The sequence below is a fragment of the Musca autumnalis genome, unplaced genomic scaffold (genome assembly GCF_047663935.1).
Source record: "Musca autumnalis isolate F117 unplaced genomic scaffold, ASM4766393v1 scaffold_1, whole genome shotgun sequence".
Lineage (NCBI taxonomy): Eukaryota > Metazoa > Arthropoda > Insecta > Diptera > Muscidae > Musca > Musca autumnalis.
The window spans coordinates 31,860,152-31,874,449 of NW_027411644.1; the positions used below are offsets into that span (position 1 = coordinate 31,860,152).

General features: G+C 43.4%; 2 protein-coding genes across 2 annotated transcripts in view; one reads left to right on the forward strand and one right to left on the reverse strand.

The window, feature by feature from the left end:
• The first annotated feature begins 3,192 nt into the window (after positions 1-3,192).
• LOC141395310 (uncharacterized) overlaps positions 3,193-14,298 on the forward strand; it is a 162,034-nt gene continuing 150,928 nt past the window's right edge. The window contains exon 1 of the mRNA XM_073970973.1: positions 3,193-4,386. Within this exon, the coding sequence (XP_073827074.1) occupies positions 4,190-4,386 (197 nt within the window). The 5' untranslated portion in view covers positions 3,193-4,189. The remainder of the gene's footprint in view (positions 4,387-14,298) is intronic.
• LOC141395332 (attacin-A-like) lies at positions 4,399-8,287 on the reverse strand. Its single transcript, XM_073971006.1, has 2 exons — positions 4,974-8,287; positions 4,399-4,905 (listed from the first exon to the last, which is right to left on the reverse strand). Exons 1-2 carry the CDS (start codon positions 5,141-5,143, stop codon positions 4,506-4,508), a joined length of 570 nt encoding a protein of 189 aa, XP_073827107.1. The 5' UTR covers positions 5,144-8,287; the 3' UTR covers positions 4,399-4,505.

The following is a 14,298-nucleotide window of genomic DNA, read 5'->3' on the forward strand; positions in this document are numbered from 1 at the left end:
CGTAATTTCGGCATATTTTATAAAAACTTTTTATTCTTCTTATCAAATTACCGTTGACATTTCTTTTGTCCAGCACATCCCATATTTCCTGCCATTTTACCGAGTCGAAGGCTTTTTCTAGATCGATAAAGCAACAATGTGTTTCCTTATTGTACTCTATGGTCTTTTCTGATATTTGTCTCATTGTGAATATCAGGTCTTGTGTACCTCGATTGGGTCTGAAACCACACTGTTCTTCTTCGAGTTCGTCTTCGATTTCACTCCTAAGTCTGTTTGTTAGGATTCTAGAGTAGATTTTTCCTGCAACTGATAAAAGGGATATTCCTCGATGGTTCTGACAAAGTTGGTTATCGCCCTTTTTGAATATGGGGTTGATTATGGCTACCTGCCAGTCGCTGGGTATCGTGGCCGTCGTCCATGCAACATTTATCACTTTGAGAAGCATTTCTTCGCCTGTCGCACCCATGTATTTCAGCAGTTCTGGGGCTATACCATCGTGGCCTGCTGCTTTCCCAGTTTCATTTTCTGTATAGCTTGACTAAGTTCTTGCGTTGTTATTATATTTGTTACACCTTCATCTTCTTGAGTTATTGGTGTTTGTTCCGTAACGGGTGTGCTATCACCATTTAGTAGCTCGTTGAAATACTCTCTCCACCGTGCCATTATCTTTTGGTCGTCCCTCAGTAGCTCTCCTTCTTTACTTCGGATAAATTTAATGGGGCACTCTTTTGGTCTTCTGAGGCTTTTTAAAGTTCTATAAAACAGTTTTTGGTTCTGATTGTAGTTTTCTTCCATATATTTTCCGAATTCCTCCCACGATTCTGATTTCGATTTGCGGACAATTTCCTTGACTCTTATTCGTTGTTCTTTGTAATGGTTGTAGTTTGATGGCGTTCTGTTGTTGAGGTATTGTTTCCATCTTGTTTTCTTTTCTCTAACTTCGCATTTAATAGTGTCGTTCCACCATTTGGTTGCTTTAACGTGTCGTCCTCCGCACTTCGCTTCGCCGCATACTTCTTTTGCTGCTTCTATCATTATGGTTTTAAAATTAGTCCATAAGATATCTACATTTTCATTTAGAGCCGATGTACTAAGTTCATTTGCCTTTTCTGTTACTTTTTGAGCAAATTCTTCTTGGACCGCCCTGGATTTTAATTTTGAAATTTTAATCTTTGTTCGCAGATTTCTCTGTCTGGTTGCTTTTCGCGGGGTTTTTGTTATTGCTCTGCGCAAAACGACCAGAAAGTGGTCGCTGCCTATTTCCGGACCTCTTTTGACTCTGGCGTCCCGGCATCTAGGTAGTTGGTTTTTCCTAATAATTATATAGTCTATAACCGATTTTTCATGTCGTGCGGGTTCCTCCCTCGTGTATCTATGAATGTGTTTATGAGGAAACATTGTGTTTGTAATTATTAGCTGATTGGCAATACAGAATTGCAACAATCGGGTACCGTTGTTGTTTATTTCTTCCTCCCCGTATTTCCCTACAACATTTTCATAATTTTCTGGGCTTCTTCCAACTCTTCCGTTGAAGTCCCCCATTAGGATCACATCTGTAGTAATGTCGTCAATAGTGTTTTGAAGATTGTCAAAAAATGTATCTTTTTCTTCTGCAGATGCGTCTTCTGTTGGTGCATACGCAACAACTAATGTTGTATGTGAAGTGTCCTCTTTAACTTTTAAAGCCATTATTCTTTCATTTATGAATTTCCATTCGCAGATAGAGTCTTCCATTTCCTTATGGATTACGAAGCCTACGCCAGCTCGGGCTCTTTCCTTCTTCGGAACTCCAGAATATAATAGAATGAAACCGTCTTTTAATATTTCACAGCCGCACCCCTTCTTCTTTGTTTCGGTTATGGCTAGGTATTTAACATTTGTTCCCAATATTTCATCAACCAATTCGTTTTCTTTCCCATTTAAGCTTCTTATGTTCCATGTTCCGTACTCGATAGTCCTATTTCGTCGCCAGTTCGGTGATCTGTTTTTCGAATTGGTTTTTATATTTTCTCTTTGCGTGTTCGGTTTAATCAGTTAGCATTCGGAGAAGTGAGTGATTGGACCACTGTCTCCTATCCTGGTTGAGAGGGCTGCTCTCAATTAAGGTTCCCCAGGATTAACCTTTTGCCTAAGCACGAGCGTACACTTCTTGGAAGTCTGTGGGCGCCACCGTTGACCTATATAGGCTCATCCGCTGCCATCCCTACTGCCTTGTCCGCCGTAACAACGCAGATACCTAGAGACCCTATTCCCCACCTATTTGGGTTGGCTCTCACAGGTATATTAGGGTTATACCGCCCATGGTCGGTAACGTGGGGTCCGCGGGGTCGTTACACCCGTCATCCCTTTTTAGGAATGCCCCTGCGGGCACTAGAGTGTTTCATTGAAACAATTTCATAAAAACAAGGGTTCCTAGGTCGAGTTTCACAGTAGAGTGATATCACAAAGTTGCTGTAGTGGGGAACGCGATCTATAAATACCTAAAAGAGGTCTAATGAAATCATTTAAAGAAAACTCGATAAATAAATAAATAAAAATCGGAATAGAATCGCCCCAAAATAATATCTTATGGCGCAGAAACGCGGGCTCATGGAACAAATCCAAGAAAAAGCTGATCTTTGGACAACGATATCTACAGTTGTGGTTACAAAATAGATGCAAAAGCCAGGTATACTGTATTCATAAACATTAGGCCTGTTCGATAAAAAGTAATTGTAAGTACTAGAGTTGTATAGTTCACGAACGAACTAGTTCAATTGAACGATTCATTGAAAAGAGCGTACGAACTAGATCAGTCGATATAGTTCATTATAGTTCAGTAGCTCACTGAGCACTGACCGAAAGATAAAAGAACGATCAAATCAAACGATTCGATTCAAGAACGAACGATTCAGCACGTCATTCACGTATCATAATGTGACGCCGTCGTCAGAGTTAACTGTTGCCTTTGTAAATGTAATAGTTTTGTTTACATTTTTAATTTTACACAGATACCCACACACATCTTTATTCATCGTAATTTTATAATTTTCATTTATTTTTAACTTAATTACAAATTTAAAGTTTAAAAAACCCCAAATTTACTTTTTAATCACAACAAACTTATTTTCGTTGCTAGGTTCTTTAAAATATTCTTCTGTTGTTTTATCTTTATCGGTATACATATGTTCGTGTGTTTGTATACAAATGAACGAACTTGCAACCGAACGAGTCAGAGCCAGTGAACGACAGAACGAAAAGACAGCTGACTGACAGAGCTTTTCGACGAACGATTGAACTACTGAACTAAAAGAACGACCTAGTTCGTTGAAAAGAGCTGAACTAAAAAGAGCGATCAGCTAAAAGAGCTAAAAAGTACAACTCTAGTAAGTACTTGCAAGTACTTCCCATTTCTCTTTTACTAACCCTGCGTTTACACATGACAGGACAGTTGAGTACATGTATTGATTGTCAAAACTTCAAAACTTGCCTGTGTGACGTAGGCGCCCAGACAACTGCAAAACCAGTTGTAAAATTATGAATGAAAATCGTCGACTTCTTTTTGTTTTCCGTTCACCTATTTTGTTTTGTTGCATCCCAGTTCTGTTGTCTTTTCTGTTATTTGAAATAGATTTGTTTTCATTTGCTCAAAAATGTCCATGTTTACTGTCTACAAAAATTGTTAGACAGTGCCGAGGCAACTAGCCAAATGTTTGTGTGTATTAGTAAATCAGAGTTGTATTTGCAGACAGTTGTCTTGTGTAAACGCCAAGATAGAAATCCACCAACTATTTTTCACATATTCTCCTTCATGCATTAAAAAACGCCAAGTGTGAAAATAAACGCACAATATACAACACTGTTAGCACCATAATCTGTCAAACAGCTGGTTTACATTTAGTTTGACATTTGGATTGTGCGTAAAATTGGATTTTTTTGTTTTGCCCATTTTTGTTCAGAAATAAAAAATTGATTTATTTATTGTTAAAAAATTAACAGAAACTAACAAATAAAATGGAAACAAGTCGCGAGTGAAGTCTACGATGGAAAAAGTGAAAATATTGGAAAAGTAAGAAGCAAATTAAATAAATGAAAACAAAGCCAAAAGCAAGCCCAATAAGAATTGGAATTGCCATGGAACAGTGATTAGATTACATTTTGTTATAAAAGTCTTTAAATTGCTTGAAAAAGTTTAACAAATTGCTTCACAATGTTTATGGATACACCAAAATTGCAACCAATTTCCAAAAGTAAACCGAAACCAAGTGAAATTGTGCCTTCTAGTAGTAACAATAACAACAACAATAATAATAGTGGAGGCAGCGGTCCCAACAACACCAATCGACCATCTTTTACAGATGATAACAATAGACCAAGCGGCAGCGGAGTTGGCGGAGCTGCAGCAGAGTAAGTTATTAGTTTTTGTTTTGATTCTTTAAGTTTATTTATTTGTTTATATTTAATTGCTTATCTTTTTTATGATGCTATTCTCTACATAAACTAAAGCAAGAAGAAGTGATAAGAAATTAAAATCTGTGAGTAAATCCCAGGCCACCACCCAAATCTTTTTGCCCCCTAAATGGTCCACTGGTGTGTTGACTTGCAAAGGCATTTAGATTCAATGATGATGCCTGATTGGGTGAGGTCCACAAATTTGCCGTTGCATTGGCATTCACTGTTTTAATATCAAACTTGGGAATTTGAGTCATCCCCAGACTGGCTGAATGACCCTGGGCGTGAGACCAGGCAGCATTTGCTCCTACAGCATCAAATTTCAAACCATTTTGCAGCTGGGTACGATTGTGGAAGGCATTCAAATCCACTGAATGATTGTCATTTTTAAAGGTGTTTATGCGTAAATTTTCACCCATGGATTTACTCACCCCATGGGTATTGGAGTGTTGTAGAGTCAGACCATGACCTTTGCTATATAAATAATGATATCAAAAATTATTTAATAAAATTGTCAAAAAAGTATTGCAGAATATACTTACGAACTGATTTCTCCAAAAGCTCCTGTGGTCGCCGGACCACGCTTGTCATTGCCTGAGGCAAAGACACCAGCTGCAGCACCCAAGCTTTCATTACCCACATTGCACATGGCCTTTACATTAATGTCATTACCACCTTTGGGATTTGTTGTAGCTGAACCACCAATATCCATGACTTATCCTTAATTATGCGAATTATTTTCAATGATTTTTCAAAATTTTTGTATTTGCTTTTAGCTTTTCTTGTGCTAAATGAAAACTGTAATGTTTTCGCATTTTATTCTACAATTTATAGCATTTCATATTATAGACGACCCTCTTTGACTTGTAAATCCCCTTTCGAAGTTTTGTTTTCTTGTTACTCATCTTTGTGTGAATGATACAAAAGGAGGGGACATTTATGGTCTGCAGCCAACGAATATAGAACACAATAAAAAAATCACTTCCCTTTTTTGTGTGTTGTATATCTTGTGCAATTGGTTTAGCTAGTGATTCCCCTCAATTATTGGGCAAATTGCATTACCACACTTCAATGAAATGAAGGGGTTAGCTATGACTATTGCAAGTGACCTTATCGTATATGTTGTCTTTATAAAAGGGATTTCCCTACATTTTCAGGGTATGATATTTAAAAATCCGAATTTGTGTACTTATAAAAGGTGTTGTTGTTGTAACAGTGTTTGTTATTATGTTTGTATGTTCGTTCTTCTGTTCAATCTGGCTCTGGGTCTATCTCCAGTTCCAGGAAAATGCCTACTACGATGGGATGTAGACACAGATCCACTAGAGTTAGATGAGTAGGTTTGGCGGGGCAGTTGAAAAGGTGTTTTGTGTCGTGCGGGCTCATGCCGCATACTGGGCAGATGTCTTGCACGGCGCGATCGATTTCCGCCTAATAAGAATTTAGGCGACTGCAATATCCTGAGCGTAGTTGAGTCAAAACTACTCTGACGCTCCTCAGCTGCGATAGATGGGGGATGTACTCCGAGAACTTTATTCACACTATATTTGCTTATGGCCGTTTGAATACTATTTAAACCTGCTTGATATGCCTGTTGATCTAGGGTTTCTCTCCTATATTGCTGGACCTCCCTCTCTACAGCATGAATATCCTTCCTGATATGCATATCAAAATCCGGGGGCTCGACTTTCACCGTAGACATATGGTCTAGTGGACTTTTTTGCTCAGTACAATCCCAATAATTAGAAAATCCAGGCGCCCGTGGTGGTGTTCAAATCGCCCCACCCTAATGTGTATGTCTTCATTTTATAGATTCGGCTCTGCATCCAGCTCTAAATTCAGAAAGGACGCCACCTGGATATGATGAGTGAGAGTGGAGTAAGGTGAGTCGGGTTGGCTGGGCAGTTAAAGAGGGGCAGTTATGCCGACCAGTGGCGCATGCTGGGCAGATGTTCTGCGTTGTGCCATCAATCTTGGCCTAATAGAGGTTGTCTTTTGTATTTCTGAACCTCTTTCTCCAGATCACGTAGATCATCCCTGACATGCCTGGGCCGCCGGGGCCTGTCCATTAGGTGGCGGTGTGGATGGTTTTGCCTATAACAACCATGCAAATATTGCATCGTCAATATCCTGTTGTGTCGACGCACCGGTATGATCTTAGACTCCTCATGCAAATGGTCCACTGCAGACATGAGGAGACACCCTGTTGCTGTTCTCGGGGTTGCATTCTAGCAGATTTGATCCCATTGTGTATCATTTACGTTGGCAAACCATATGTGGTTTGCAGGGTTTCTTTATCCACACCCCAAGTGCTGCCGGCTAGGGGCCTTGTTCCTATTTATCATCTTATCGCATATATGGACGACTTATACATGCTATCGAATGTGACACCCCAGGCCTTTGGGGTAGTTTGTGGTCGGAATTATTGAGCCATCGATATTCCCGAACAGCTTAGCATGGAGGACCATATCAAAAGTTTTGGTCAGATCCAAATGCTACCATCACTTTTCTGTGGCATGGGTTGTCTTGGTTGAGTCATCGGCTAATATATGTGGAAATGGCGTGCAGTGCTGTTGTGGTGATATGCTGCTTCCTGAAGTCGTGTTGATCATTCGCAACTGGATAACACGCTCTGATGCTGGGGAGGAGTAACACCTCAAGTATCTTTGCTACAGGGGATGGAAGTGAGATCGGCCTGTATGATTCACCTTTGCTGGCATTCTTTCAGCAGCGGGACCACCCATCCCGTCTTCCAAGCTTCGGAAACTATTAGGGCGGATAGCGATAGGTTGAAGACCTTGCTCCCGGGTCATCCAGCTGCTTTAGTGTCACCATTGAAATTCCGCCAGGTCCTAGCGCTTTGCATGATTTTGCGCCTCGGATAACATTTGCAACATCACCCATCGCAAATTGTGGCGGTTCTTCCTAGGCTGGAAGAGATCGCAAACGACGTAAAACACTTCTCTTAGCCCGGTCGCTATCGGGATGCTCGATAAATTGTCGGCAAAAATTGCCCGCGCACCTCTTCGGATCTGTCATAGCCACGCCGTTAAAAGTGACAGATGTCTGATCATCCCTCCTACAAGGGTTCGATAGCGCATTAACCGTTGTCCACAATTTACTACAATCGGTTCCAATGTTGAAGCTCTTCACATGCTCTTCCCCCTTTTTCCGCTTGTATTCACCGACTAGCCTATTGACTTCCGCTGTCAGTTCTCTGACTCTGGGGTCGTTAGAGTTCGTACGGCAAAGCTTATCACGCTCATTTGCTAATCCAGTCGTCTCTGCTGGGAAATTAGGTCTTATTTCAGGTATTCGACCAGCAGGAATATGGCGAGCGGCATCAGCAGTGATAATGTCTCGGAAATTCCTCTCTGCTATCCGAACATCAGAGGGATTAGGCAATTCTCTGAAGCATTGGTTGGTGAATTCGCAGAATCCTTGGCATTTAGCTTTCCCATGGTTAACGAAAGTACGGCGTTCAGATGTTATGAAGTCGGGTGGTCTATTGATGGAGATGAGGATAGGGAGAAGGTCCGACGCAAGGGAAATGACGAGTTGCCAAGTCACGTCATTCGTCTGATCGAATGACACAATGGATATGTCAGCGAACTATGGCATTCTCCTCTAATCCTGGTGGACGCGTACTCGTTCATGGTACAAAATGCGAAGCTATCTATTTGCTTAGGGAGATAGGTATGTACTGGACACAAGTGTCCACCCCACAACTCCGAAGACTGCAGGTGTTGTTCAGCTTCGTTTCCATAAAATCGTTTCCTCATAAAATCCACGATCTTATTGATATTGTCACGAAGACCATCGCAGTCAAACTGTAGGAATGTCACATTCTCAGGAACTGGAACAGCAATACGCGGTGTTAAAGACTGCGGCTGATATTGCCGAAGACAATAAGGAAGACTTACTGGAGATCACGTTGGCGCACTACCAAGCAACATAATCCCTATCGTATTACGCTCTAAGGAAGGTCAGGCCTGAACAGTTCTTGAAATGCACCCAATCACGGCCCCAGTTGGATCTCCACGACACCGATCTACGGTTGAGACGGTGAGACGTTGACAGACGGTGCAAAACCAGGGTTGGGGGTTAGGTTAGGTTTAAGGATGCGAAGCCCTCTATTAAAATAGGTGACTGCTTCACTCGGAGACTGTTGGTCCATTGTGTTTATCCTGTGTAGGCTATTTAAAGATGATGGAGGTGTGTTGTTGAGATGATTAAAGATGAAGGAGAAGATAGAGTGTTGATGTAGCTTGATGAGATGAGGATGATAGGATAGAGATGATGAGATGATGGTGAGTGTAGGAGATGTAGAGATTGACGCCAAGAAATTATCTGGAAGAGTGAAAAGAGTCTGATTATTAAGGTTTGTTTGTCTTGGATACCCTACAACCAGGTTCCAATAGCCATCCTTGATGTGCTTTCTCATTGTCCGGGGTTACTTTTTATCCCGGCATGGACTATAAGAATTGGGAGCAGGCTTTCCTGGACATATCGCTCCCAAAATAAAAATAAAGACGAACATGTAGATGCTGGGCTGACGGGCACTGGCCGAGAAGATGTTTCAACGGGTCAATCCGGTGCATAGAACAGGCCGTCTCGGGATTGTACGAATTGAGTATCCGATTTGGCCTCAAATTATACGTCATAAAACAAATTCCAAGAAGGTCTTTATCGGAATTCTAACCTAATAAAAGTTAAACATTTCGCTTTTGTGCAGTTTAAGGGCAAGTCGATCCTTCATGAGGATCAAAAGATACTCCGTAAAAATTCAACACTTTTCCGTTTTCATTCAGTTTAATGTCACTGTCCCATTAGTTAGGACCATTCCTTCATACACTTCTCACACTAAAGTTTAGATCTGGAGGTTCTCGTTTCTACTTTCTTTCTGGATCATGAAGATATCTCCTGACGTGCCTGGATTGCAGAAACCTATCCACCATATCATGGTAACATCCGATCAAGTACTGTATCGAAAGCACGACATTGTGTTACCATACTGGAAGAAACCTCGTCTTCTGACGTTACCCTCTTTGGGCAACGTTCTAACATATTTTCTGCAGGGTCAAAAAGGGTACCAATGTAATGCTATTGATGAGTAGCATCGGCTGAAACAATAAAACTGTCAAAAAGTTCAGGTAGTTTCCGAGTTATTTGACCATTTTGGAGGTAACCCTTAGTCAGGACGATTATTCTAACTCCTGCGTCTGCAAGGACAATTCTGCATGGTCAAAAAGGTTACCAATGGAATCCTATTGATGAGTAACATCGGCTGAAACAATAAAACAGTCGAAAAGTTCATCTAGTTTCCGAGTTATTCGACCATTTTGGAGGTATCCCTTAGTCAGTAATTACCCTTTAGCAGCTTTCGTAGTGGGTATATAAAATATTTTTTTTCCAAAATCTGGAAATATTTAGAATTTCTTGAAAGACATGGACATTCGATGCCCTATCCAAAAAAAAATATTTCGTCGGTGAACCCCTCTTCATTGTTTGGTGGGGGGCCCCAATGTAATTACCCTTTATCAGCTTTCATAGTGGGTACATAAAATAATTTTTTTCCAAAATCTGAAAATATTTAGAATTTCTTGAAAGAAATAGGCTCGATGTACATTCGATGCCCTATCAAGAAAAAAATATCCCGTCGACGAACTCGTCGACCTTATAAAGGTCTTCTATCTATGGAAGACCTCATAAATATCTCCTATCCAAAGAAGGCCTCATAAACGGTGTTTTATCCCCAGAAGACCTTATAAAGGTTTTCTATCTACGAAGACCTCATATATGTCTCTAATCAAACGGGTTGTGATCTATAAAGGACCTCTTAAAGATCTTCCATACATAGAAGACCACGTAAAGCTTTTTTATCCGTAGAAGGTCTTATAAAGGTCTTCTGTAAAACCTTATAATGGTTTTCTATCTCCTATCCGAAGGGTTGTAACTGCAGAAGAGCACAGTAGACCTCATAAATACCTTCTATACAAAAGGTCGTGATCTATAAAAGACGTTTTAAAAGTCTTCTACTCACAGACGACCTCATAAATGCCTCCTATCCGATCCTTTGGATCTATGGAAGAGCAAGATCTTCTAGAAGAATAGAAGACCCCCATAAATGTCTTCTATCTACGGAAGACCTCAAAATGTCTCATTTCTAAAGCTTTGTGATATATAGACACCTCATAAAGGTCTTCTATCCAACGGGTCGTGATCTATGCAAAATCTCATAAACGCCTTCTATTCACAGAAGACCTTATAAATTCTACCTCTACAGGGTCGTGATCTACAGAAGACCTAATAAAGTCTTATTTCCACATAAGACCTCATAAATACCTCCTTTCCATTTGTAGGAAGGTCTTCAATTCACGGAAGACCTTTTAAAAGTCTTCTATCCAAACATTCGTGATCTACAGAATACCTCATAAAGCTCTTTTATCCAAAGAAGTCCTCATAAATGCCTCCTATCCAAATGATCGCGATTTATAGAAGTCCTCATAAAGGTCTTCTATCTACGGAAGACCTCATAAAGGTCTTGTATCCAAAGCGGCGTGATGTATAAAAGGCCTCGTAAAGGTATTCTATCCACAGAAGACCTTCTAAAGGTCTTCTCTGGGGTCCATCTACTTTACAGTAGATGACCCTAGGGGCCATCTACTCTACAGTGGACGACCCTAGGTGCCATCTACTTTACAGTGGACGACCCTAGGTGCCATCTACTCTACAGTAGACGACCCAAGGGGCCATCTACTCTACAGTAGACGACCCAAGGGGCCATATACTCTACAGTAAACGACCCTAGGGGCCATCTACTCTACAGTGGACGACCCTAAAGGCCATCTACTCTACAGTAAACGACCCCAGGGGCCATCTACTCTACAGTGGACGACCCTAAAGGCCATCTACTCTACAGTAGGCGACTCTAGGGGCCATCTACTCTACAGTAGACGACTCTAGGGGCCATCTACTCTACAGTAGACGACCCTAGGGGCCATCTACTCTACAGTAGACGACCCTAGGGGCCATCTACTCTACAGTAGACGACCCTAGGGGCCATCTACTCTACAGTAGACGACCCTAGGGGCCATCTACTCTACACTGGACGAACCTGGGGTCCATCTACTTTACAGTAGACGACCCTAGGGGCCATCTACTCTACAGTGGACGACCCTAGGGACCATCTACTCTATAGTGGACGACCCTAGGTGCCATCTACGCTACAGTGGACGACCCTAGGTGTCGTCTACTCTACAGTGGACGACCCTAGGTGCCATCTACTCTACAGTTAACGACCCTGGGTGCCATCTACTCTACAGTAGACGACCCTAGGGACCATCTACTCTACAGTAGACGACCCTAAGGGCCATCTACTCTACAGTAGACGACCCTAGGTCCATCTACTCTACAGTAGACGACCATAGGTGCCATCTACTCTACAGTAAACGACCCTAGCGGCCATCTACTCTACAGTGGACGACCCTAAAGGCCATCTACTCTACAGTAGACGACTCTAGGGGTCATCTACTCTACAGTAGACGACTCTAGGTGCCATCTACTCTACAGTAAACGATCCTAGGGGCCATCTACTCTACAGTAGACGACCCTAGGGGCCATCTACTCTACAGTAGACGACCCTAGGGGCCATCTACTCTACAGTAGACGACCCTAGGGGCCATCTACTCTACAGTAGACGACCCTAGGGGCCATCTACTCTACAGTAGACGACCCTAGGGGCCATCTACTCTACAGTAGACGACCCTAGGGACCATCTACTCCACAGTAGACGACCCAAGGGGCCATCTACTCTACAGTAGACGACCCAAGGGGCCATATACTCTACAGTAGACGACCCAAGGGGCCATTTACTCTACAGTAGACGACCCAAGGGGCCATTTACTCTACAGTAGACGACCCAAGGGGCCATCTACTCTACAGTAGACGACCCAAGGGGCCATCTACTCTACAGTAGACGACCCAAGGGGCCATCTACTCTACAGTAGACGACCCAAGGGGCCATCTACTCTACAGTAGACGACCCAAGGGGCCATCTACTCTACAGTAGACGACCCAAGGGGTCATCTACTCTACAGTAGACGACCCAAGGGGCCATCTACTCTACAGTAGACGACCCAAGGGGCCATCTACTCTACAGTAGACGACCCAAAGGGCCATCTACTCTACAGTAGACGACCCAAGGGGCCATCTACTCTACAGTAGACGACCCAAGGGGCCACCTACTCTACAGTAGACGACCCAAGGGGCCATCTACTCTACAGTAGACGAACCTGGGGTCCATCTACTTTACAGTAGACGAACCTGGGGTCCATCTACTTTACAGTAGACGACCCAAGAGGCCATCTACTTTACAGTAGACGACCCAAGGGGCCATCTACTTTACAGTGGACGACCCTAGGTGCCATCTACTCTACAGTGGACGACCCTAGGTGCCATCTACTCTACAGTAAACGACCCTAGGGGCCATCTACTCTACAGTAGACGACCCTAGGGACCATATACTCTACAGTAGACGACCCAAGGGACCATCTACTCTACAGTAGACGACCCAAGGGGCCATCTACTCTACAGTAGACGAACCAAGGGGCCATCTACTCTACAGTAGACGACCCAAGGGGCCATCTACTCTACAGTAGACGACCCAAGGGGCCATCTACTCTACAGTAGACGACCCAAGGGGCCATCTACTCTACAGTAGACGACCCAAGGGGCCATCTACTCTACAGTAGACGACCCAAGGGGCCATCTACTCTACAGTAGACGACCCAAGGGGCCATCTACTCTACAGTAGACGACCCAAGGCGCCATCTACTCTACAGTAGACGACCCAAGGGGCCATCTACTCTACAGTAGACGACCCAAGGGGCCATCTACTCTACAGTTGACGACCCAAGGGGCCATCTACTCTACAGTAGACGACCCAAGGGGCCATCTACTCTACAGTAGACGACCCAAGGGGCCATCTACTCTACAGTAGACGACCCAAGGGGCCATCTAATCTACAGTAGACGACCCAAGGGGCCATCTACTCTACAGTAGACGACCCAAGGGGCCATCTACTCTACAGTAGACGACCCAAGGGGCCATCTACTCTACAGTAGACGACCCTAGGTGCCATCTACTCTACAGTAAACGACCCTAAGGGCCATCTACTCTTCAGTGGACGACCCTAAAGGCCATCTACTCTACAGTAGACGACTCTAGGGGCCATCTACTCTACAGTAGACGACCCAAGGGGCCATCTAATCTACAATGGACGAACCTGGGGTCCATCTACTTTACAGTAGACGACCCAAGGGGCCATCTACTCTACAGTAGACGACCCAAGGGGCCATCTACTTTACAGTGGACGACCCTAGGTGCCATCTACTCTACAGTGGACGACCCTAGGTGCCATCTACTCTACAGTAAACGACCCAAGGGGCCATCTACTCTACAGTAGACGACCCAAGGGGCCATCTACTCTACAGTAGACGACCCAAGGGGCCATCTACTCTACAGTAGACGACCCAAGGGGCCATCTACTCTACAGTAGACGACCCAAGGGGCCATCTACTCTACAGTAGACGACCCAAGGGGCCATCTACAGTAGACGACCCAAGGGGCCATCTACTCTACAGTAGACGACCCAAGGGGCCATCTACTCTACAGTAGACGACCCAAGGGGCCATCTACTCTACAGTAGACGACCCAAGGGGCCATCTACTTTACAGTAGACGACCCAAGGGGCCATCTACTCTACAGTAGACGACCCAAGGGGCCATCTACTCTACAGTAGACGACCCAAGGGGCCATCTACTCTACAGTAGACGACCCAAGGGGCCATCTACTCTACAGAAGACG